Below are 27,634 nucleotides of genomic sequence, written 5' to 3'. Positions count from 1 at the left end.
TCACTATCCAAGCAAGAAGTGGTTCATTATTTTTGCGTAGAATAAGAGAAGATGACACTTCAAACGATGATTTTTTTTGATTTTCGGTCAGCTCAGGAGGCACCCACTTATCGATCTCATTCACCTTTCCAATTTGCTTCAAATGCCGAATGACCGTAGAATGGCCAACGTTGAGTTCTTTGGCAACTTCTCACGTAGTTTAAGAGGACCAACTTCCATGATTGCTCTCAATAGGTCGCTGTCAACTTCTGATGGCCGGCCACTACGCTCCTCATCTTCAAGGCTCTTGTCTCCTTTGCAAAACTTCTTGAACCACCACTGCACTGTATGTTCATTAGCAGGTCCTGGCTAAATGCGCTGTTGATGTTGCAAGTTGTCTCTGCTGCTTTATGACCCATTTTGAACTCAAATAAGAAAATCCCTCAAATTTGCTTTTTGTCTAACATCACTTCCATAGTCTAAAATAAACAGCAAGTAATAAGTCATTAGCAAAAAAACAAAGTGAGAAATGCACTTTAAAATGATGTATAACAACCCCATTTATTTAAGAATGTATGGCAGAATCAACAGGAAACTTAAATAATGCAAAACCGCAATTACTTTTGCACCAACCTAATACTAACATATTTCTGTCAATAAAGGAAAAGAACCTATCTTTGAAAGGAGTTATATTTCTTCTGTGTTAAAAACAAAAACAAAAAGCAAAAGGAAAGAATGGGGAGGGATTTATGTCTATAACTCTGGTGTTGAAAAACAAAGACCATTCTTACTTAGTGGCTTTGAACATTTCCATTACCTATGAGAGAGAATTGTCATATGACCAGAGATGTATAGGTATGAAAGAGTCACTGCAGAGCATGGAGATTAACGTACCTAGAAAATTATAAGATGGAAGACAGTGTTGAGCGCAGGTTCATGATCATGAATTTACAGTGATATGAACATGAGAGGTTATGTGTTTTTCTTCAGCAATATTAAGTTTCTTGAATGAGGATATTAGGTAATTCATTAGGTTTGTCAAGGATTGAGATCTTCCAGAAAGCTGAAGGTACTAAAAAGAGAATACCTGAAGCGATGAGCCATGGGATAAAAGGTATATTCAAAAGAAAGCAAATATCAGATGGCATTAAAGAACAGAGAAAAGGGTAGGATCTACAGACTAGAATTTTCAATGAAACATGAAGGCTGCAGTCAAGAAAGCAAACAAGAATAATACTAAAAGTTTTTTGTCACAAAGTGGACGTCTCAGTGATTTCAGAGGTGCTAAAAATCTTATCTCCAACTTTACATCTAAAATCTTATGTCACTATTTTAAGTGTTCAACAAAAACCCAATAAGAAAACTCCTCAATCAGAAAGCCATAATGTAAAGATGGATCTGAGTTTGACAGGCAGAATCTAGACCTAATATTAATGTTTTGACTATATAACAAGGACAATACATTTTAAGGGGGACAATCTTGTTTTTATATAGTAATTATATGTCTAAATAGAAAACATATGTATTTCATTTGGCATTATCCCCTTTTAATTTAAAAAAAATACAGGGCATAAAAGGGAAGAATCAAATTTTTAGAAGATTTGTGAAAGAGAGTACAGGAACTGCAAAATTTTAAACTTAATTTAGATGAGGAATATTTTAAAATTTTAAAACAATCAGAAGAATAGAATGTGCTTTAGGTAAAAACAAAGTAATCTCTTAATGTAGGTAAGAGATAACAAGAAATGGTGAATACTGACACAGGAGATATCTCTAAACATTTATTAACTGCATAAAATAATATACTTAATCTCGGGGATTAAAAAACAAGACAGAACTAAATCAATAGATAAAAATTACATGCAAGTGGTATGTAATGTTCTGGAGGAGAATAATACTAATTATGCTAGACTTGAAGTTAAGGACACATGTTAAAATATCTAGCATATTAAGTAAAATAATCAATATAACCCATATAACCTCCAAACAGTAATGGAGGGAGGGGTCATCCAGCCAAAGACAGGCAAAAAGGAGAAAAAATGAGAAAAGAAAAACATATAAGAAAGAACAGAAAGCATCACATAAGATCATGAAATAAAGTCAAGTATAGTTATAATCACAATAAAGATAAATGGGGTAAAAATTCCAGTTAAAAGGCAGAGTAGAGGAAAAAACAGAATATAGCTATATGATATCTTCAAGAGATAAGTCTAAAATATAAGGTCACAGAAATATTGAAAGGAAAAGTTTGAAAAAGCATACCAGTGAATAATGAACAAAACTAAGCTCTATTATGGTGAAGCAAAACAGACATTAAGGCAAAAAAATTTTTTTTATTTGATATAGAATGTATTACTAAATAGTGATAAAAGGTTCAGTTTACTTTTATGTTCCTAATTAAAAAGCAGCTTTGGAATATTTATAGCAAGCACCAACATAAATAAAAGGAGAAACTGAAATTCCACAGTGATATGGGACAATATTAGCCTACTGACAATTTTAGCCTACTTCTTTAAGATCAAGCAGAAAAAAAAAATAGAGAATACAGAAGATTTCAGCAATACAATTAAAAAGCTTATTATAATGACATGTACAATGGTAAACCCAATAATTGGAGAATATACCTTCTTTTCAAGAGCCCATGTAAATTCAATAAAAATACACACACACTTTTTAAAAAAACATATTCAGGAATGAGTTTCTAAGTTCTTGTCTAATATTTGGCCAAACCTGCACAGAGGACTCCTAAGACTCCAAGAGAAACTGGAAAGGAAACAAAGATACTGCTGGAGATCAAGGAAGAGGCAAGAATATTGATATCTCAAGTAGTGATAAGAAAGGGGAAATTCACTTGGTTGGCCAGAAATTTAATTATTTAGGGATAGTTTAAAGGTGAAGACTGTCTGTACAATTATTACTCTACTGGGGACAGGAAGAGTGGGAAGGAGACAGCATTCAAAATGATTCGCATTGTTTCCTGTTATAACTTCGTTTATCTGAAACCTTTAAGGAACTTGCTACTCAGCTCTAGCTCTAATTCAACTGGGCAAAGGTAAAACGGCTTAATTGAATAACAACAGACAGGGTCATCAATCACAAAAGAAATATGAGAAATAGAAAAAACTACTTTCACTTTTAGCTTAAAAGTTTTCTGAGTGATAGGTAGTATGTCCAATTATATCCAAATCTAATTACTCGCACCATCTCAAATATAATAATCCTGGTTCAAGCCACCAAGTCTCACCTGGATTATTTCAATGGACACCAAGTCAAGTCATTAATTTAATGGCCTACTAGGCCCTACAAGACTGATCTCCCATCCTCTCTTACCCACTCTTCTTCCAAACTTGTTCTTGCTCATTCCTCAGGCAGGCACACTGGCCTTTAATGTTCCACAGACACACAGGAAAACTTTCCCTGACCAATCTTTTCAAAATTGCAATTCATTAAACTCCACCCAAACACTCTCTGTCATCCTTCTCTGATTTATTTTTCTCCATGGAAAGTACATGTCACTATTTCTTCTACTATATACAAATATTATTGACTCTCACTTACCCCAACACTAAAATGTGATTTTGAATGTTTTGTTTACTGCTTATCATACCCAGCAACTAGAACAGTTCATGGTACATAATAAAAGCTAAAAAATATATAAGAATGAATGATTGCTTAAATCACTGGATCAATGTCTTAGCTTTGAAAGGATAAAATAATTAAAATAGAGCTGAGTGATTACTTAGTTTACCTAAGGATTCTATCATATGGTGATTTAAAAAACAAATTTTCAATGAAATATTTTCTATTCTATTAAGAAGTAGGTATCCATGCTTTAGCTGATAAACAGCAGCTGAAACAATAGACTCCATCTTTAGGATTACCTCTTATAATTTGACTAAAAGCAATACAGACACATTAGAAATTAACAGAACTTTCTAACATAAAAGCATGCATTATTTGTTTTCAACATCAGGAGTATGAAAGATTCCTCTCAGATTAGGAGTTTCAAGGACAAGCTTAACAATACTCAGAAGACTAAATTTAGCAATGCACTTCCAAATGTACCTTAATGTTTTTCAGAGTAACACTAGCCTTATAGGCCTGCTTTTCCTCAAGAATGGATCTACATTACCTGAAAAGACCCAATTTCATTTTTTGCATTAGTTAAAAACAGCTGCTTAGTGTATTACCACTACAGTATCAAAGTTATACATTTCTAAATGTAATCACAAACACTGACAATCACAGTAATGTTCATAAACATTAACAATAAATATTCTGAGTTGCCTTAATAAAATATTTAAGACCATTTTATTTTCACATTTCATATTAATCCATTTATATGCCCACAGCACTAGTAAATGCCTTGAATTGAGGATTGTCTGGCATTTTATGCTGAGGGGAAAGATATAAATATGCTTCATTTTAAAAGTTATGTAATAAAGTTGTAATATTTAGTATATTAATCAAAATCTATGTTTTGATGAAAACCATGAAATGTTTATCTGGCCAGATTTTTCCTATAGGAAGCTAGAAAATCTTTGTACTTACCTCCAGATTTTCACCCTCTAAAATTTCTTTTGTTTTAGATACAGGAGGTGGGGAAGACACTGGAGGAAGAGGACTGGTTATAATTTGGGAGCTGAAAAAGTAATAGGATATATCAATCACACGGATATGTAAAAAGATTATGTATATCGTACTCTTTTTTTTTTTTTTTTTTAAGCACAATTCACCCAAATTGTGTCTGTTGAAAGCATTACTTCCTAAAGTGTGCTCTGTAGAACACTTTACTCTGTACTCTGGAAAGAGAGCTCCATGGTCAAAGAAAAACAGCATGAACATGATCATAAAGAAAAATTCAGAATAATAATCTTGAGTTCAAGTAATAATTAAAATGACTGCACTGATCAGAAACTCTGAATTCTAGAATTGCTTTTGTCAGTAACAGATCTTACAACCATCACAAAACCATTGTGCATTGCTGAGTCTCAGACTGCTCACCGAACCATTGCTCTTCATCTCAAATTTTAAGATTTATGAAAATGAAAATGACAAAGTAGAAACAGCAAAGGCTTTCGAGTCAACTCTACCATTTGCAAGACTTAAGACTTTGGGTAATTTAGGTAAATTTTTTAAGTCCCTCCCCCCTAAAGTAGAATGTTTTAAGGCAAGGATTTTTAACCAGGGGTCTATGAGCTTGAATTAAAATTCAAAAAAACATTATTCTTGTGGAGACATGTTGGTACAGGTATGATGTACTTATTAAATAATACACAGTATATTGTGGACTTACTAAAGGGTCCATGGTGTTCACCTGACTGGCAAAGGGGTCCATGGAACAAAAAAGGTTAAGAACCCCTGTTTTAAGGTGTTATAAAATGTGGACACCTGACACAATGCATGATATAGATCTGGGACTTCCTAATTGTTATTATTAGTAGTAGCAGACTTAATTCAAGTAATATGCTATTTTTTTAGTATAGCTATGAAAGAGATACAACCTAGCCAAAAAATAAAATACAACTTTTCATTAAATATTCCACTCCATTAACATATCCTTTCTTTCATTTTAACATGTAATAAAAGTAGTAGCTAACACTTACTGAGCAGTTATGTGTCAAATACTTCTCTAAATACTTTATGCATATTCACTCATAATTTCTTCAAATAATTCTTAAATGTCAGTAACTACTGCTATTCCCATTTTAAGATGAGAAACTGGGGCCACAAAGACAATGTATAACTTACACAAGTTTACACAGCTAGTAATTGGCAGAGTCAGGATCTACTCTGTAATATATTTATGCTGAGTACACATGCCATATTTAATGGTAATACTTAATAAGTAGTACTAGGGTTTGATACATTTGGGGAAGATGGAGAGAAGATAATTTGGAAAGGGAGAAAACTAATAGATTTCAAATATGGTAGAAATCCATACCTATCAATTTCTGCAGAATTTATTCCAGAATTTGACACACACTCTGATACCGAACCCTGACCATCCTTCTTGGTGGGTTCTAATCCATTCTTTATGTCATCAAAATTTTCATATTTGAGAGCCTGGACCAGCTGTAACAGGTACATCAACAAATCCTGGAAAACAAACAAAAAATAAGCAAATATTTTTAAAAATAAATGTAATGTGATTATAGACATAATTTATTCCTAAATATCAAACTAGCAATTTACTTTTATCTACCACTTATCAGCTATGTTCTCTTTGGCAGGTTACTAGGTTACTTAAAACTCTTAGTGCTTCACAGAATCTTCATCTGTAAATAAAAATAATGGGTGCAAAAAATAGTAATAATAATAATGGGTATAAAAGCACTAAGAGAGGAGTCATTACAATTAAATTAATATTAATATTATAGAAAGCCACAGATAGTATCTGCTACTGAGTTCAGTGATCAGTAAGTGGACTTGCTTATAGTAGTAATAGTCAAAAGCAAAGCCAAAAAAAGATAAAAAAGTATCCCGATGGTTCATGTAAAACTAAGAAATTAAAGCTCATTTTACAGCAATAAATCAGATAAATTTGTTTTATATTCAAGATTATATAAGAAACTCTAAATTTTCAAAGAATTTGTCTCATAATCTTTTTTGGTTAGGGTTTTTTAAAATTCTGCTTTCTGTTTTTGCCCTGAAATCTCAGGCTTTAGAGAATTCAAGTAACTTCTCAAATGGAAGATCCTATAAAATAGATATTTTCATTTTCACACACTTGAATAAGGGAAATGCTTATTTCTCCTGTCAGCTACCAAGGAAGGTTTGAAGAAAAATTCCTCAGCCTAAATCCCCCCTATTACTATTGACATTCATGGGAAAATTACAACTAAAAATATTTCAACAAAGTAGTTTTGCTTTTCTGAGTTTTCCCTTAATATAAAAAGACTCTTGAGTTTTAATGTTTAGGATGGAAATGTGTCCTGTATTACTCGATGAATGCAGTTATTAGTTCCTCCCAAGTTCTATTAAGAAAATTCTAACAATATTGCGTTTAAAAATAATTACAGACTGAAGAAATGTGCAAAATTCAAGTTTTAAAAAATGCACTCATCATCTTCTAATTCCAACTGCCATTCACTTAGTCCTTAATAATTCATACTGAGATAAATATGAAACTACCAACTTGACTTTAGTTTCCTTTTTAAGCCCAAAGAACAGGTTAAATTCCCTTTAAAAATTTTATGACCCATCCTATCCTTTTCTGTTTCTAACAAATACATCACTTGTAATTCTTATTTACTTTTTCTACTATATCATAAACACCATGAAGACTGCTGCTCAATAACCTATTTTTCTTTATTCAATATGATTTTTTTCATAATTTAGTCCTTACACTGACACATTCAAATTTTTTATCATTTGGAGAATGACAGAGAGTAATACCCATAATTTTACCATTAAATGTAATTTTTCATTTAAAAATGTAAGTAAAAACATTAACTTATACACTAGCTTATTAGTTCTTATAAAAAACATGTCAATGTGGCCAGGGAAATCAATTGACTCCATATCAAAACACCTCTATAGTATTCCATTTCTAAAAATCATTGTTTAAATTAGAGCAAAAAAAGAAACAGCTTTCCAAAACATGATTTTCTATTACCATTTTTGAGATTTGTAGCATCCAATTACTATAGACATGATTCCTTGCTTTTTTCTAAGAAATAAAGTACCACTACTGACTCACTGCTAGCTTCCTTACCCGGGTATGCTTTAGAAATGCTGCTGATTGTATCACCTGTTGTGTTTTCCCAACTACAGAGAGACAATCAACATGAAATCAAAAAGGCTACACTGTTATTAAATTCCCCAGGAAGGGGAAATTCAGAAGACAACTAACTTTCCTCTTTTTAAGTCACTTATCATCATTTGATTTATTGGTCATTTAGTATTCTATATTCAAACTGCACTTCCTTTCATTTATATGAAAATGAACTTCAGTAGTAGAACAAAGTTTATGTTTTCTCATTTTATAGTCACATCTAGAAAAATATGAAATTCCTCCAGGCATGAAGGACATAAGCATAAGAGTAAAATGAAGGAAAAACTATGAAGTTTCCATCTCAGGCAATTCAGTAAAAATTTCCCAAGAGCTATGAAATCTTATCTAGATAGTGATTATAATTTTTGCAATGAAAAAGTTAATTCTAATGCTTCTGAGTATAAATATAAAGTCCCGATGTCAAAAATCACCCACTGACTTTTCATTTCTTATTATAAGCAACTCTCCATGTAGGCATATAGAGAGGCATGGGTTCTCTTATCTCCTGAGTAGCTACATATACCCCACATTCCTGTCAAACACAAATGCTTCTTATTCTCCCTATGATTTCACTCTCCTTACCTTAGTTCATATTGCCCTTTCCAAACTCATGTCCACCTGTGAAAAATCTACTCTTACTTCAAGTCCATCTGATATGCCACCTCCTTACTGAGTTCTAATAAGATGGGAATCTCTTCCTCCCTTTGAACCACACAGAAGTAATAAATATGGCTTTAAAGAATTTCTGAAAAGAAGATAAGGAAACTGAATCCAGGAAAGTGTTAAAAGATTGAGTAAAAATGTTATAAAATATAGGTGGTATAGCATTAGGATATCTATCAGCATACTTCAGTAGGTAAACTAAAGGTAGGAGACCATCTGATAAGAATAGGTGCCAAACAATTGTTTGATACTACAAAGGAACCATAACACACACACATACATTGAAGGGCACTTCCTAAACATAAGTAAGAGTATTTGACCGAAACTAGTAGGAAACACACATTAAATAGTGGAATACTAAAGCATTCCCATTATAATGAGCATCGAGGCAAAAATGGCCACTATCATTGCCACTATACACTATTCTACAGGTGCTAGGCTAATGCATTGAAAGAAAATATAAGTAATATAAATACTGAAAAAGATATAATAATAATGTTTTCCAGGTGGCATGATGCTGTACCCCAAAAAATACAAAAACTCGCCTACCATCTATTAGAATGAATTTTTTTAAAAAAATTACTGACGTGATTAGAATAAAACAAATATTAAAACAAATATTCAACTAACAAATGGAAATAAGAGAATGAATGGTGCAGGGTAGTTCATAATAGTAACAACAATATAAAATGTCAGGTCAAGGAATAAATTAATTTTTAAAATGTACAAGATTTTTATAAAATTGAGATTTGAATTAATAAAAAATTTATGTCCCTAGGAGAGAAGATTTAATATGAAAGAGAGGGTTTAATATCAAAAAGGTGTCAGTTTTTCCCTAATATGTAAATTTACTGTAATTTCACTTAGAAATCTGGTGGGAGTCAAGAAAATGACAAAATTATTCTAAATATCATGGACAGAATAAATGTATACAAATTACAAAGAAAACTGTATAAAAAAAGAGAGGAAGGAATTTGTCCAATCATATACTTAAACTTATTACAAAGCTATTGTAAGACAAAACCATGAAAATAAAGGACTTTTAGGGAATTATCAGCAAAATGTAAAAGGCATATTCCTTGGGGAGTGGATGTAGATCAAATGGTTAAGCACGTGCTTCCCATGTACAAAGTTCTGGATTCAATCTCTGGTACCTCCTTAAAAAAGAAGGGGGGAGCATATTCCTTTTGGCCCAACAATTCCAATGCAAGTTATTTATTCAAGATTATGAATATATATATATAAAAAAACACCTGCATACATACAAACATAAGTCTGTTTACTAAAATACAGTTTCAGCAAAATACTGAAAAGAACTTAATTACCTATCAAAAGGGGAAAGACTGGTTAAATAAATAATAAGAACTAACCTTGCAGTAAAATATTATGTTGCTGTTTTTCAAAATAAGGCAGATCTACAGGTCTAGAAATATTGATAATATTCTCTTTATACATCATTATGGATATTCATTTGCCTATATTTCCAAAGTTTATGGACACCACATTTATGTGTTCAAAATGGGAAATATCCTTTTTCATAAGTGTATAATACAGGATATTCCCATTTACATTAAATTTTTAAGTGAGTTATATGTATTTATATGCACATATATGCTTGTAATTTGCACAAAACACAGAGATATTTAAGAAAATATTAACAATTGCTACCCTTCTGTGAAGAAATGGCAGGAGGAGTACAGTTGTCAAGGGATTACTTTCTACATTTTATTATTTCTTTCACAATTAAAAAGGAAAGCAAATCAGAAAAAAAGATGAGTATTACAGCAAAGGAATATATCAAATGCAGTGAAAGCAAAAAGAAACAGACAAAATTGCCTATTATTTCCTGGGTTGGCTAAGAGACTTTTCCCAGATATGGTGACATCTGAACTACAGCTTGAAGGATGAAGAGGACCACTCCTCCAGGCCCCTGGAGGAACACATGCAGACATAGCTGCTGGAGAGTATGACACATTCAGGAGACTGGACTAACTATCCAAACACAAACAGGGTATCTTTCATTCAAGTTTTCCAAGATGTGGGTATTTAAACAAAGTGACCTTTGATGTAACTTTCAATACTATAATTATATGACTCTGTTATCCATGGTGAAACAAAAAAAATTTTTGAAGTTTATAAAACCACAAATAGTATAATTTGCAGATAAAGAGTAAGGAGAAATCTTAAACCAAGCAGGAATGAAAACACAACATGAAAGTATGCAATTTTACAGAATAGAAATCAATAGTCTCCTTATATGTGTATAGTTTATTTCCAAAACTTTACCTACATAATTTTTTTTCATACTTATTAAGTGATGTAGCAGTTATTATTATCACCATTTTTTGGATAGAAGCTGAGGCCAGAATAATAGTACTCCCTAAAACATATAGATACATAGAGGCAGAGAAGAGACAAAAATCAGATTTTGTTTTATTAACACATCTATAATTAGAAAATACAAGTGAAGAATCAACAGTAACAATAGTAACAAAATTAAAAGACTTTTTCTTTAGCTCAGTATATATAATTCATTACTGAATTACGTTCACTGTACTCATTACAAAACCTCAATAAACACTACCAATCCATAGTTGGACCATATATTAAGTTCTGAATGCAAATAATATTTTTCTCAGTATCCTCTACCTCATAAAAAAATTTTGAAATAGTCTAGGAGTAGTACCTGCATGAACATTGATAAATCCAGGGAGAATCAAATACTTAGACCCTAGCTTATAAGGTAACTGAGGTCAAATAACCAAAAATGATGATTTCCCATTTTTCTTTGTTAAATTCTGGACTCATATCCAAGGATGACTAGTACATAAGTGAAAATTTTAATTAACTTTAGCATTTAAATTTTACCATAATTAAACATATACACATAAATATAAAATTTTGCTACTGAAAACTCACATACCACTACTAATTCAAAAATGATCTCACTATTTTCAAAAAAAGGTCTTTGATAATAGTTGCACTATAGAATCAGCATTCACATACATACAAATATCCATCCCAGGCTTGAGAAGAATAAAGTAGTCAAATAATTTATATCCCATATGCCCTACTGGATAGCATAGTATATTAGGTTATTTTTGAGAACACACTCACCCTACAGAAATAAGAATTGTAAAAATCACTGGATTAAGTCTACCTCATTAGGAATTACCAAAATAAAAAATCTAGCAATGCTTGGTGTCAGTACAGAAGTGTTCTTCATTCCCTGCGGGCTTTACAGGTAAACAAAAAGCCAGCATGAAGTGAGCAGTCTTTGCTTTTCAGAGGATTCCAAGCCACGTTCAGATAATCCACGTATACACATAACTGTCAGCAGCTAAAAGTTTAAAGGAGAAGTTTTAAGGACAGTAGAATGACTATGCATCTCCATGCTTTAAAGGTCCCAAGGGTTTTTCAAAGCTACAATTAAATGTGGCTTGCTGTATACAGACTGATAGAGAAAATGTGAATTATTCCCTAGCTAGTGCTGCATTAAACCATTTTTCATTAGGATTCCTTTTTTCCAGACAGAGTAATACAAGCTCAGTTGACAGGTAAATGTCCTGGGAGAGACTGTCCTATCACGTAACAGATCAGGGAGTAAATTTTCATTTCACAGAGGAATCCTTGGAGGAATATTTTAATTTTACTTCTAAAAACATAGCTACTATATCTTCATTACTTCTAAAAAGCTCTCTCTCTCTTCTACTTACTCACACACATAAACACACACAAAGCCTGATGCTTGGGCTCTAGTTTAAAATGTACCAGAAGACAACTGGGGAGAGGGAAGGGGAGAGAAACAAATAAAATAAATCTTAAATAAATAAATAAATAAATAAATAAATAAATAAAATGTACCAGAAGAGTAATAAATAATAATATACCTCATCATCTGCCTGTCGCAACTGGGGGGAGGGAAGGGGAGAGAAACAAATAAAATAAATCTTAAATAAATAAATAAATAAATAAATAAATAAATAAATAAATAAATAAAATGTACCAGAAGAGTAATAAATAATAATATACCTCATCATCTGCCTGTCGCAACCGGGCAACAGCATAACTCCTCACTGTCTGATTGGTGTAATGGGAAGATAACAACTCCAAGGAATCTTCTACATCCATTGGCTTCCATTTTCCCAGAAGCTCCAATGCTTGTTTGGCCTCCTGAGGTAAATCCCAATTAACACATTTCAAGAATTTTGTCAAAGCCTGAAATTAGAAAAGATTTTTAAAATTAGAAACAGCCTATTTACTGGGGTATAGGAAGTCAATGGCAGAGTTCCACTTGGACCTGAATGAAAAAAGTTACCTCAAAGACAGACTCTGTGTGTAAACTCTAAACAAAGTTATACATACAACAGAGAAACACTGCAGGACAGAAAAAAACAAGGATGTTTCTATAACTTTACATTTTCTAGACCATACCATGTATAGAGCACTATTAATTTTTATACTATGTTCGATTTTTTTCATTGTTGCTTTAAAAAAAACACAAAAACAAAAACTCCTGCAGGACTCAAGACATGGAAATATAGTTGAGGCATGTCTCTTAAACTCTGAGATGCCTTGAAGATAAACCTAATCATCAACAGTAAGACACACAACACTACAACCAATGAGTGAAAGAATCAAAAGCCAAGCAAGGGTAGAAATCACCATTACTAAGCCACTCACCATCACCTCCCCAGCATGTGATCACTGGCTTTCCTAGATACCCACAAATGAGGGCTTAAACTAAAATTTGAATACACAGAGAAGTTCTGCTTAAAAAGATAGGCAATCACACAAAAACCCACAGAAACAAAAAAAAAATGAACAAACAGAACAGCAAATAGCCTACAGTTCAGTTGGCTGTCCGTCTGTAACATCTTTCTGAAACCTCGCTTCCTTACATAGGCAGCATACTGACGTTTTCACAAGAATGGCAGTTAAGTAACTGCCTTGGGGCATATCACTCGCAGTTACATATGTAACAAATACTCTTATAAGAAAAGCACACACCTCTTATCCAGAAACAGCAACCCCCACTGCCAGATTTCCTTACTGGCAACCATTACTGATGAAACCCAGAACTCTTTTCCCTTTGGTTTTTTCAATGAAATCACCTGTGCATTACCTCTTGAACAAAAATAACTTAAAAATTTTAATTCCTGTTCTGCCGACCAATATCCTTTCATTAGTAAACTAATAATATGAACTACACCTTCATGCCCTCCCCCTAGCTTATTCTTGATTTCACTAGTTTATGAAAAGAGGCATTATGGAGATTATCTAGTCCAATGCTCAAATTGCATATAACTAGGAGAAGTTAAATGACTTACTATTTCATTATGATGAAATATTACTATTTCATTAGATGTGCTAGACCTAGAATCAAGGTCAGTTGACTTTCAACCCCAGGCTTCTTTCACCGATGTTGCCTCCTCCTCACTAAGGCACCATCATCCCCTAATTAGCTAAATCTATGTCCCCTGGAGCAATTATTCCCCCAACACTGATCTCATATGTCCATCCCAAGTCCTGCCAATTATTTCCTAGCATTATATTTACACTCAGCCTGATTCTCATATCACACACATCTGGAGGTTGGCACAGCCTTTTAGCTAAGTGCTTCAAAACCAGTTTCTCTTCTAAACATTTCACTAAGCTCTTAAAACTTCAAATTAGAAGTGATATTAGCACATTTAATACCCACTTTGGGCAGAAATTTACCCTACCATATCCCTGCCCCTAAAAATCCAATATTTACGTATGTAAGTCCAGTGACTAATTTGCAAAGGAGCTATTATATTTATAGACAGTTAAATCATTTTTGTTTTGTTAACTATAATGAACCAAAAGACAAAAACATTTTCATGCCACTTCTTTCCACTGGTCAGTTTTACTCTCTGGAGAGAGTACATTTAACCTCCCACCACATGGAAAGACCTTCCAAAATTTGAAAATGACTGTCATACCTTACAGTATGGTTTCCAATTAGAAGATAGGGTCAATCTAGTTTTTTAAAAATAAAAAAATACAAATTTAACAAAACCTGGCTTGTTCTTCAAGACAGTTCATTGGCACTTCTCACTACAATCCAAACCTCTATTTCATTAGCTAACTCTCAATGTCTTCTATACCCCTCAGCCAAATTAATCTATTTTATAACATGATTTTTTATTTCCTGTCAACAAGCTTTCCTGTGCTCTTCACCCAAAACTTGGTGTCATCTTTCTTCTCTAAGCCAGATTGTCAAAAACGCAACGTTTCTAGAAAGTTTTTGGCAAACAGTTTTAAGCTGTGGGCTCAACTTGTACCACCATCAATTAAATGATGCTTTTTTGTCAAATGCCTTTGTGGGTATTCTTCTCTCTTTCCAAAGACAGCTACCCATTTCCTCTGCACCTCCTCCAAACCATTTAATACAGTGCATGTAAGAATACAGATTGTCCTATTAACTCATTCCAGGCCTTTTTTTTCACTTCTAAGATGTATTTCTAGGTTGAATTTGGAAACAAAGCAATACTTCTTAGACAATGAAATCTTTCTATTTCACAGCACATCAGTAGTGCGAATAGAAATGTGCTGTATGAACTTATTATAAGCAAATCTTACAGCATGCCAAAGTACTCAATACAGTAACAGAAACAATCTAACTCCCAGATTCTCAGATTTATAGATTAGTAAGATTTATAAAGTGCACTGCTGCCAAGGAATTTAAGGCACTGTACAAAGATTTTCACAAGTTTTTAATGCTAGATTTACAAATGTAAACAAGGAGGAAGAAGAAAGGAAACAAGGCAGAACTGAGAAAGAAAGTATATGAATTTTAAAACAGAATAATTACAGTAATTAACCATAGGTCCTTTATAGACGCTTTAATGATCCATGTAAAGTAAAGGTAAAGGAAATAAATGCAATTTTATCTTGCAGGAAAGAGAGAATACAGGCTTTAGAGCCAGGGTGTTTGGGTTCAAATCCTAATTCCTAGCTCCATCAATTATTAGCTGAGTTACTGTGAGCATATTGTTTATCTTTTAAGGGGCCTATCTCATAAAGTTGTGGTGAATTTAAGGTAACTCTAGTATATAGCACCTTGTATATAATCAGCACATGAAACTGTTTATTTTTATTGTCTTCTCTGATGCTGTTATTGTTTCTGATGTTGAGGCTTACTATGCTCATTACCATGTTTTATATTAAAAACAATAAATATGATGCTAACCTCCCTTCTAATTTTAACCCCACTGCTATCTACTATTCCTAGGAACTTGCCATTACTTCAGAGCTAAAATACTGTATTTATCACATACATTTCTATATTTTTAGTTTTATCTCCTACCCAACTCCATTATTGGAATGCCTTTTCCAATACTTTCAATTCAAAACACTAAAAAATGAGATTATCTTCCCACCCTGTTCCTCCCAAATGCCATATTTGCTTTTTCAGGCACTCAGATGTAACTCTTGGGAGATGTCTTAAGCCAGCCCACTTGTACATTTTCCTTTCCTTCTCTTGCCTGGCAACACTTCTCCAGTTCAGACTTTACTTGATCCCTAGATGTGTGCATGAGCCTCCTAATTACGTCTCTTTATTGATTCTCAGCTCTGCCACAATTTATCCTGCTTCATCATCCTTAAAACATTACTTTCAGAGACAGATTCTTTAGGGGTTGCCTGTTACCAGTGAAATCTAACTTCCAAGCATAGAATTCAAAATTCAGTACAATCTGATCCCATTTTTTCTATTTATAATATTCATACAAACCTGTCTGTCCCCTGAATCTAATAGTCTGCCTTTAGTCATTCTTTTCTTCCTCATGAAAAAAAAATCAGACTGCTCAAACTTTAAGGCCATTTTTCCCTCTGTGAAACCTCTCTCATAGCATGTTGATATAGTCTTCATCCACATTTCTAATATATTCTTTACCTATATGTTTAGCAAGATAGTGACCCTTAATCAGTCACTAGTCTACATTCCCCCATTTTCATTTCATGTAAATATCCTTTCCCTAAAATGATTTTAATTTATATGACAGATATCTCATACCTCAAAGTCCCAAAGCTTTGTATGTGCAAAGGCCATGAGTTGACAACAAATGCTTTAAATTTATTTCTGCAATGGTTCGCACCAACTTCTTTTCAGGTAACACAAATATGATTCTTGTCCTGATGTCTCTGTCACAGTATCCACTTCAGAAGCAGCATAATAGAACATTCAGTGAAACACTATTAACCTTCACCATACGTGACATTATTACTTTTAACTTCCCCCCAGGTGTAACTGGAAGGCAGGGAATTAATATAGTGGTTATTATTTTTCAGTAACTTATTAGAAAAGTTACAGGTTTACATAAAAATCATGCCAAAAATACAGTTCCCCACATCCCTTTCACACAGTTTTCCCTACTGTTAACTCTTCGCATTGATGTGGATAATGGTTATTTGTAATTAATATTCTTAGGCTACTTATCATGTTAAAAGCTAGTTTTGAAAAACTACAATATGAGTATTTTGGGTTCCACAAAAATGAGTCACTACCTATCTGCTGGGTCCACAAATTGAAAAATACTGCATAAATGTAACTGCTTTGGGTGAATACAGTGATTATTGTGAATTTTTTAGGTGTGACATCAATCCCAGACTAGGGGGTTTTCATCCAAAATACTTAAGATAGGTCATTTAGAAAAAAGTAGGTGGAAAAAACAAATTTAATTAAAAAATAAAAAAGTTTTATTTTATAAGAACCAAGTTGTTTTATGTCTAAATCAGTTTCTAAGAACCTGCCACTGAAAGAGTTTCTTTGTATAAACCAGTTTGGGAGTGGGGATACAGGAGTATTTGTTTACCATAAAACTCAAATTATTACAAGGGTACAAATGTGGCTGTGTGAATAACACCTCTGGGCACTTCAAGGCCAATATATATTTGGCTTATTCGAGCATGCTTCCCGAACATTAAAAATATCTTTCTTTCTCCTCCAGTGATTGTACAAATTCTATAATATGTTCTGAGAACTGAAGTTTCATCACCCACATTTCTAAAACGTAAAAGCAACCAGTTAAACGAAACTTGTCACACATTTTATATCACTTGAGCATTTTATTTCTTTTGCACATATCAGAAGTAATTGTCTTTCAGTGGGAAGTGATACTTGTTTAAACAAACAATTTTTTTGCAAGCCTTTCAATCTAAGGGAGTTTGGCTCTGTAAATCTGTTCTTTGCTACTTGAACCTGTGTATTCTAACAGGTTTAATATCTTACTATGTGTTTTAGACATTATGCTACATTCAAGATGCAGTTTCTGTGACCAAAGTTATTCTTCATTTAATACTGTATCATGATACTAACTCAATCTTTTTATAAAACACAAAATCTCAAATCTATGTTTCTGTTGAATATTTCCTTTGTTCAGTTATAGTGAAGTTAAAATTCCTTTCTCATTCTTATTTTGGATATAAAGGTGAATAAATGTGACTTATCTACAATGAATTTGCCAAGGCATCAATAAAAGATAAAGAAGAACAGCTTAAGAGCTCTTCTGAACTATGCCTAGAGTAGTGTCGCAGTCAGTAGTCTGCTCCGATACCCGGGACCAAGAGGAATATGATGATGGTGAAAAGCCGCTCCACGTCTACTACTGTTTGTGTGGCCAGACAGTCCTGGTGCTTGACTGTCAGTTAGAGAAATTGCCCATGAGGCCCCGGGATCAGGCCCGTGTGATTGATGCTGCCAAACACGTCCACAAGTTTTCTAATACAGAAGACGAGGAGACTGTGTATCTCCGGAGGCCTGAAGGCATTGAACGACAGTACAGGAAAAAATGTGCGAAGTGTGGACTGCCACTCTTCTACCAGTCCCAGCCAAAGAATGCTCCTGTGACCTTTATCATGGATGGAGCAATTGTCAAGTTTGGTCAGGGTTTTCTGAAAACAAATATATATACTCAAAAACAAGAGCCTCCTAAGAAGGTGATGATGACCAAACGGACTAAAGACACGGGCAAGTTCAGCTCTGTTACTGTGTCTACTATTGATGAAGAGGAGGAAGAGATTGAGGCTAAAGAAGTTGCTGACTCATATGCGCAGAATGCCAAAGTGATTGAAAAACAGTTGGAACGCAAAGGCATGAGCAAGAGGGGGCTGCAAGAGCTGGTTGAACTGGAAGCCAAGAAAGCTAAAATGAAGGGGACCTTGATTGACAATCAGTTCAAATAACCAGGCCATTTCTCTATGCCCAGTAGAGCAGGAAGAAACTTTCTTGACTACATTTTGTGCCCTAGCAGAGGGCTTCATTTTGTTTCCTGCTGACTCTCCTGTATTTCAGTGATGTCTTTGAGTCCACATGCCCTGTTTAGAGCTCAAAAGGGTAGGCAAAAGTAATATTCCAGATGGATTTCTTTAAATCTTTCTGTATACAGGTTTTCTATACAATTTTTTTTGTCTACGAGGCATTTGATTTGAACTTATTCAGCTGTGTAGAAACTATGAATCCATCACTGTTTGAGTGTTACCAGTTTCCAAAGTGGCTCTTTTTCTTCCATTTTTTAAGTTAATAAAATATCTAAAGATTTTTGAAGAAAAAAAGGAAAGCTTTAGACTTAAGATGAGATGGAACTGGCTTTTTAACTTGAATTTAGAAACTAAAAGAAATATTACTGGTTCAGTGAAAGAAAAATCTCATTATGAGATTTTAAAGCATTATTTTTCACTCATTCATTCATTCCGTGTCATATAATTTTAAGAGCTTCCTGACAGTAAGATTCTTTTTCCTGATGCCCCTATTCTGCCCGCAGTGTTCTTCAGAATTTCTGCTGAGGCAGGGGCATGATTCTGCAAATATTTTCTCTACAATCTTTTTTACTATGCCTTCCCTGACCCATCGACCCTGTTCTTCTAAGTCGTATATGTGAGCCTATCAAAAGGCAGCATTTGTGCTTTGTGATTCTGTACAGGTCCCTTAGCCTCTTTAAGGCTCAAATTTCATCATTTGTAAAAGAGTCAATAATACCCACCTTGTGGGATTTAAAAGACCACTGGCACATAGTAGTTGTTCAATAAATGCTTGTTATTTTTATTCTACTTTAAGAATTAGTCCTTGGCCCTATGATCTAAGAATTTACAGACTATTTTTAGATATAAGAGACTTAAAGACCACCATCATTGAATCAACTTATATTCAATATGAGGAAATGGAAGTTTAATATTAAAGTCATTTGCCTGGAGTCAAAAACCTAATTAGTAGCAAGAGAAAGACTGACCAGTCTTCAACTCAAGTGTAGTGTTGACTACTTTACACAATTCTCTCTCCAGAAACTCTCTTTTCCATAATTTCATTATGGAAAGCAAATGACTAATTTGATTATTAATTATCTTTATATATACATTCATAACCCTCCCTTGAACTGTGTTTCAGCAGGCCATTAATCATTTGCAAGAGTATCTTACTAGGGAGTTTCACAAAACAGAGGCTGACAATGTGTTTGTTTTTCACGTACTACAATACACTGGTAACAAGTGTCCAATTACGTTTAAGGATATTAACTGCTTTTATTTAAATAAGTCCCACCAAATGGACAGAGGGCTAAAAAGATTCTTGGAAAGAAATCAGAAGGAAGCTACTGCTAATAATGTAAGTGCAAGCAAATAAGACAATGAAAGACCTGACATTTCTATTACTAATGTGAATTTATCTTATACTACATAAGACAATATTTAACTGGTCCTTTTGAAGTAAAGAGAACATTTAACAATAAATGAGAGCATTTTCAAGCATTTCAAGCTTGAAAGTGTTTGCTAAAAATGATCTAAGTGTATCAATCATAAATTGCAAACCTATACACTTGGGACAAAAGAAACCTGCAAAGAATTGTTTAAAAATCTTCCAATTGAAGTGTTTCAATGGATTTTAAATTTATTGGTTAAAATATATAAATGTATCCTCTTCCAATTAATTTGAAAAACACTAATTCACATTAGGAAATATGGAAATTTCCTAAAAATTTTCAACAGCCATCAGTGCATAGCTCCGATGACTCAATAAATGATTGTGCTGACTTAAGAACAGTCATGGGTACATTTCATTCATGCGTACCTACATAGCTTTGGAAGGTACTGATTTCAGCTGTAAACACTATAAAAATCAAGCATCAAAGTAAACTAAATTTCATGTTGAAATAATAACTATATTACAAAGTATCAAACTAAATTTTCAAAAGTATATTCAATCACTTTGTGCTCATAAATTTACAAACCCCCAATCATGAATGAGTAGCTATTTCCACACACCCTAACCACAAAGCATGTTATCAAACTGTAGAACTTTTGCCAATTTGATAAATGAAAAAGAACAGTAAAGTTTTAGTGAGTACTTCTTAATAACTGAGGTTTAACATCTTAGCATATCTTTGAGTAATGTGTGTTTACTTTTCAGTGAACTCTCTGTTCATAATCCTTGCCCATTTTCTACTGGATTGTTGGTCTTTTTCTTACTTATTTTAAGAATAAACATATACACACAAACGCTCAGAGAATTCAATTTTCATGGCAAAATATAATAAATTGTTTTCACAGTATATATCTTTAATGCTAAAAAGCAAGTTTTTTTTTAAGGCAGTAGAGATGTGGTTAAACTATTATGAGAATACTTCCATAATTTTTTTGAACAGAGTAGCATACATATTGCTCTGTATCTTTTATTACCTTTACAGTAACTAACTATATTTCCATGTCACTTTTACCTCAGTCTTGATCATAAGCAAAAGTCTGTAGATAAAATTGATTGACAAAAATATTCTAGGAACTCACTTTCTCTTGATTTGTAAGATAATATCTAAACTTCCAAACAAGATCTTGTTCTTCATATGTAAGTTGCTTGGTTGGTGGATAACTTACAATAATCTACAACAAAGAAGAAAAAGAACTACATTTGTCAAATATGTACTTCCTATACATTTCCATTTCAATTAATACTTTTTATTTATTTAAATATTTATATAATAGAACTATTACATAAGCAAGATAATAAGACTTAAATTTCTTGTCCTTATCAGTCCAAAAATACTATTAAGCAGAAGGGGTAAGAAAAAAATGAAAAAGGCACAATCGATATAAAAATTTATAACTACAGAACTCACTTAAGACTAGCAAGAGCAAAACAAACCAGAAAAAACAAAAGCTACCCCCCTACACATACACGCGTGCGCACACACACACACACAGAGGGAAAAAACAAATAGATGAACTCCTGGCCTGTCAAATCAAGGCACATGACAATGCTTGAGTACACACCAGGTAACATAGCTGGTTTCTAAGTCTTTATCAAGAAAGTATCTGGAGCTATTTCCTGTGCTAAAATATTTACTAAAAGTTCCCAAAATGATAATGAAACTGCAGAAATGTAAGTGTTGAAATTACTTAGGATTCATTAACCTGGAAAAACTGCACCTGAATCACTTTTATATGGAATAGCATCACATCTGTTGCAACCAAAGTATCCATTATTTTAAATATTAATATTTTCTAATTTCTCTTACATTTAGCTGATCTCTCGTGGCAGCATTGGGTTTGAGATCGTGGTCAGAAGGTCCACTTCTTAAACTTCGGGCGAGCTTGTGGTGTTTACTCTCAACTAAATTCTCCTATAAATTATTTTAAAATATTAACTGACAATGCAAACTTCACTAAAAAGAAATTTCAGTTGCCAGTTAGAAATAGAAAAAGTAAGTTAAACTTAAAACCATTTAATAAAACAACATTTTATTATTACTTTACTCCCCTATATATCTTTTAAATATATATATCTCCATTTTGATACAAAAATGGCTGTCTCTAGTACTCCTCTATAGAATCCTCAACTCAGTCAACTAGCTCATTCAGCATTTAAGCATGCCCTATGCTTCACTACTGCCATTACTATGCTCAGGTCTGGATTCCAGCTTCTTAAAACATCTATCTCTCACTTCCCATCTATTCAATACACTTTTCTAATTCAAGTATCTCCTTCACTCTAAAGTCTTCCCTAATAATCCAGATTAGAGCATTCCCTCCTTTTCTGAGCTGCTAGAGAACCCATGACATAAATGTATTGTCACCTTAGCAGTTATAGAAACTGCCAGTTACTGAGGACAGACACAAAGATCATAATCCCTTTTTTTTGGGTAGAGGTACGAGTGGGAGTTGGTGCATATGTGAATTATCTGTTTGTGCCTTTACTCCAAATTGTGTTTTTGTTTTTTTTGGCTAAGAATCCTTTATATATGTATATACATTCTGGCCTTTTGTCTACGATATATGTGGCAAATATTTTTGATGAGTTTGTCAATTGTCTTTTGACTCTTTCTTTATATGATTTCTGCCATGTAATTTTTCTTTTTCATGTAGTCAAATTTATCTATCTTTTCTCTTCCTGCCTCTAGATTTTGAGTCATAATTAGAAAGATGAAAAGTAAAATATTACAATGGTTTCATCTTTTGATACTAAGACCCCTAATCCATTTGGAGTTTATTCTTTTAGGAAGTATGGATCTAATTTTATATTTTTCCAAATGGATAACCACTTACCCCAGTACTATGTCCCAGTGATGAAATACCATCTTTATCATATATTAAACTTGCATACATCCTTGGGTTTATTTTGGGGCTCTCTATTTTACTGGTCTATTTGTATTTACATGTACCAGTATCACACTTTTGTAATCATAGACGCTTAATAGTTTTGTTTTGTTTTCTTATACAGTGGTATATCAAGTCCGTACTACACAAAGTTTCCTGTTGAAATATAATCTAATCAATATATATAATTATATTTGAAATATAATATAATCAATAAATAACTATAGCTACAGGCTGAACTGAATTTTTTTTAGCACTGAGGCCAAGGTGGTGGTTTTCTTTTTTTAATCTTTTGTTTTATACTGCTTGTTTTCATTTAAAAGAATTTGTTATTTATCTTTTGCTTAAATTACAGCATCCATAATGCTAAATCTAAAATTAATGATGACCATTTTCTTCAAAAAAGAATACCAAAAAAAAAAAAAAATTAAATATACAGATAATTCAGTTTACCTATCATTTTGGCAGGAGTCACACAAAAGTGACACTTATGGTCTCAATATGCCCAATATGCCAAAACTTGTTTATTTTTGGCCATTTTGAATGTAACCATACTAAAATAAAATATATCCACTGTGTGATTTGAATATTCAGAATGCAACATATAATTTGATTTCATAATGAAAATTCAGTGCTGATTTTACATATATTAAATATATCTTACTATGTTATCTATAGGGATTATGAAGGTATTTAGGGTATTTGTTCCTAAATTAAAAGCTCCTCAAACAACCTTCTTTTTAACTTTTTACAATCTACTTTTTTTGTTTTTCTATCTCTTCCTTTAGTGTTAGGTTATTAGCCATTACTACTGATTTACTGATCTGTATTTACCTCGGACATCATGTTAACATCTTCTAATGTGCTACTTTTAATCTACTTTGGGGTCTTATTAGAAATGTAGCTAATCTAATTAGAATATCAGGATCAGAGTGATATATACAAAAATTGTGAAAGTGAATAGCATGGAACCTTCTAATTCTAAACCCAGCTAATTAAACCTCTGCTGCAAAACAGGAATTCTTACTCTTTCTTATCTCTGAGAGAGAACTATTGGCTCAAAAATTCATTAACAGGTATATATCTCACTATCACTGAAGTCACCATGTTCCAATTGTTCTAGTAGCTATAGTGACCTTCCTTATTTTGCAACAAAACTCATCTCCCCCAAATTTTCAGCCACTGATCTTAGTGTTACTCCCCAGAGTTTATGAAGGGGATTTAAGCCAAAATAGTGTGGGAGGAAAAATACTTTCATAAAAAATTTTCACAATCAATAACTCACCATAGACATCTGAGGGTCAGGAACTTTCACTAACTCAAAGCTTGTTAAAATTGGAGATGACTCATCACCATCCTGAATTACAGTGTATAAATTTAAAAAAAAAAAAGAAAGCTTAACTAAACGGAAAGAAACAAAACATAATATTATACACTAACATACACCATATTTATATTTAATGTATATCATCACACCCTTTAATAAATTCTTACCATCATTCAACTACATTTGAAAATGCATATCCATTTTTACCCTTTTATTGCTGATGAAATATTGTGAGAAAGTGTAAAAATAAAATTTGTATTACAGTTTTTAGATCCATTAGGTCCATGGAAATTAGATTGTTTTTGGTTAGGTTATGTTTGAAACTTTTTTCAGATGCTAGTGGGGCAAAAATAAATGTCCTATCAAACTTTAGAACAAGAAACCACAGAGCATAATTAAAATATTGCATAATGGATGTGCTGCATCATTTGCAAAACTACTAAGTAGATGCTGGTAACTTTTAAAGGGACTACAATTGAGTTCCTAGTCACAGAACTAGAATTTTAAGTGTGGGGTCAATGTTACTTGAATTACATAGCTAGAGACTTAGCAGCACTGATCTTCAGAGGGACACTTATTTAACACAATGCAAACTTGAATTACAAGAGTCAATTCTTAAGAAATAAATCTGTCTCATTTTGTTGGCATTATCATTTTTGAAGAATGTTGGCTTTCGTTTTTATCCAATTCGATAAAAAAAAAAAAAGGTAATAAATAGAGCATAATAAATATCACTACCAAACACACTGGGAAAGGCTAGAGTAACTAAGGTCAAGATTCATTTCCTCACAACTGTATGCTTAGCATCAAGCTTTTTCAAATGCCTAGTATATTTTAAATTTTAGGTATTTGGAGAAAATTCAGGAAAGACTGAAAGAGGAGGAGTATTGTGATTTTAGTTCAGTAATTGAGTCTTAAAGAAAACCACAAATTCCCACAGTCGTCGTTTAACAGGCTGGTTCTCAGTCACAACACCAGAAAACACATTCATCAGCCCAACTGTGACAAGTAATCTTCACTAAGGCTATCTGTCACAAAAGACAGGTGACAAGAAAGTCTATTTCCATTAGATTCAATACACTGGCCTCACAATCTTTATACTAAATAGAAATATGACAGGGTGGGCAGACAAGCACTAATTTAGGAACAATTTTCAGGAAGCTGTAGAATGGGGTCAAGAACCTTTTCAAAAATACTTTAAATTCTTCTAATTTCTATTTGTTATTACTTCCTTTATTATCAAAGCTGTTTTTCAAAAGATCCTTCATATTTCCAATGTCTGAAAGTAACATCTCTATTAGAAATGTTTATGTAGTATAAACCCCATATGGGTAGGAAACATAACTTGTAATGAATCTGTTTTCAGTATAAAATGTAAAATGTAATTTTATCAAAACGTACTGGTGCCAAAGGACTTTCACTGACGGACATTTCTCTTTCCTTTTAACACAGTTTCTAACAAATTAATGAACAATGTTAACTAGCTATCTTCTTTTTTTTCCCAGAGAGCATCATTTATAAAATAAAAAACTGAAACAAGTTAACTTTCACTGAAGTGAAAGGTACATAAGCTAAAGGAAAAAATATGAATATTTATTTCAAAAAACACCATAAAAATGGTCATAAATTAACTGCAAATCCTAAACCCACATTATGAAAATGTCTTATTAAGTTTATAATATGTATTTTAAAATTCACTTTTGACATCTTTAACAAATAACACTTAAGAGAAAAAATAATTTTAAAGCACTGCTTCCCATTAAGAAATATAATGTATATAAGCAACTATATTCTAGGATGTATGTTATGCCATATTATCAAAAATCTTTCCTTATTTGCACTGATTTAAATACTTGTCTAGTATTTCCAAAATAACAGAAGGTACCCAGTTTATGTGATCTGCAAACTATAAAGAATTATTTCTGTAGTACTTAAATGAATCCCTTCAGTAAGTAGTTACGGCACAGATATTTTTCAAGTAGTTACATACCAAATACAGAACTATTTTCTCTGATGTAATGAGTAGATCAAAGCAAACCTATGAATGTGTTCATCATATTATTCAGCCTAATGATAACATGGCTTAATTTTATATATATTATAAAAATAAATGCACACTCAGGAAATCTTTCATAAGCATACTTACGTTAGGGTTACATATTCAATTTCAACCTAACACATATACACTGAAATAACAAACATACCTTTAACTTTTAATAGCCTATCACTTAAACAATTACTTTTACTTTTCAAATAAACAATTATTAATAAAGTTTACTTTAGTGCATTGATTGCCCCTATGCGGAGCAATTAATCAAAAAGTTTTTAATCACTTGGATGCTTATTGAATTCTCTAACCCAGAAATACATTACATGAATGATCAGCTTTTGTAATCCTGTTGTAGGTATATGATTTGATTTGTGTATACATAAACAGCTGCTGCTGACAGCTGTCTGCTGCTATCCTACAACCAAATAATTCATCTCAGCAGGAACACCAGTAATTTTTTTAAATGTTTTCCCTCCCCTCTACTTTAGAGTCCAGAAACAGTTCCAAGGCAAATACCTTTTCATAATAAACAATACCATATTCCTTATCATCACACTTGACACACTGAAACTCAACCATCAAGTACATAAAATTTGAACTTCGTTTTTCACTCTGAAAAAAAAGAGAGATTGTTATGAAGAGTCATCTTCAACTTTCTCTTAAAGGATCAGTAGATATCTTTTCCCCAATGCAGTATTGCTTGTATATATCAAGTAATACTAACAACATAAAATTTTTATTTCATTATTACATACATACAACACTTGTTTTATCCAGCAGTTTTTACTGTTCACTTACAACTCCCTTCTTACACTTAATAACTTTTTTGTTTATTTGGTAGTTCAGATTTTATTAGATGAAATCTTGAAGGTATTTTGTGTATATATATGCATGAGAACAATTTTATTTCTAAAATAAAGATGTTTTGTACTTCTAACAATTTTAAGCAAATATCATTTACTCTTAATGTATGACCAATCCAACTATAAAAATTTAATAAAAATTAAAAACAAAAAACCCAAGCAACCAACCAAACAAACCTAATAGTACAACAAAGTCTGTAACTAAAGACTGAAGGAATTTAACAGATAAAACATTTTTCACAATTTACAGATGGTTTTACTGTAACATGTGGCCATATGTAAATTTTAATCAGCACACTTTCGGAATAGAATAGTGGTGAATAGTTACTTCTTCCCTCAACATCAAAAATGTTGATTCTCCATGTAAATTT

The 27,634-nt window shown here is 32.6% G+C and overlaps 1 protein-coding gene and 1 pseudogene across 1 annotated transcript in view; one reads left to right on the top strand and one right to left on the bottom strand.

Moving 5' to 3' along the window:
- LOC101412456 (STING ER exit protein pseudogene) overlaps window positions 1-21,329 on the top strand; it is a 131,846-nt pseudogene extending 110,517 nt beyond the window's left edge.
- The window catches only part of PIK3C3 (phosphatidylinositol 3-kinase catalytic subunit type 3), a 195,244-nt gene that overhangs the window by 96,272 nt on the left and 71,338 nt on the right, over window positions 1-27,634 (bottom strand). Inside the window, exons 6-12 of the mRNA XM_058277607.2 lie at window positions 26,917-27,012; window positions 24,309-24,380; window positions 21,946-22,050; window positions 21,218-21,310; window positions 12,452-12,637; window positions 5,924-6,078; window positions 4,531-4,621 (exon numbers count right to left, since the gene is read on the bottom strand). Of these exons, the coding sequence (XP_058133590.1) occupies window positions 4,531-4,621; window positions 5,924-6,078; window positions 12,452-12,637; window positions 21,218-21,310; window positions 21,946-22,050; window positions 24,309-24,380; window positions 26,917-27,012 (798 nt within the window). The remainder of the gene's footprint in view (window positions 1-4,530; window positions 4,622-5,923; window positions 6,079-12,451; window positions 12,638-21,217; window positions 21,311-21,945; window positions 22,051-24,308; window positions 24,381-26,916; window positions 27,013-27,634) is intronic.

This window comes from Dasypus novemcinctus, chromosome 16 (assembly GCF_030445035.2).
Source record: "Dasypus novemcinctus isolate mDasNov1 chromosome 16, mDasNov1.1.hap2, whole genome shotgun sequence".
Classification (NCBI taxonomy): domain Eukaryota; kingdom Metazoa; phylum Chordata; class Mammalia; order Cingulata; family Dasypodidae; genus Dasypus; species Dasypus novemcinctus.
Note: the sequence above shows the minus strand (reverse complement) of the source record. Positions and strands in the feature narration are given on the sequence as shown.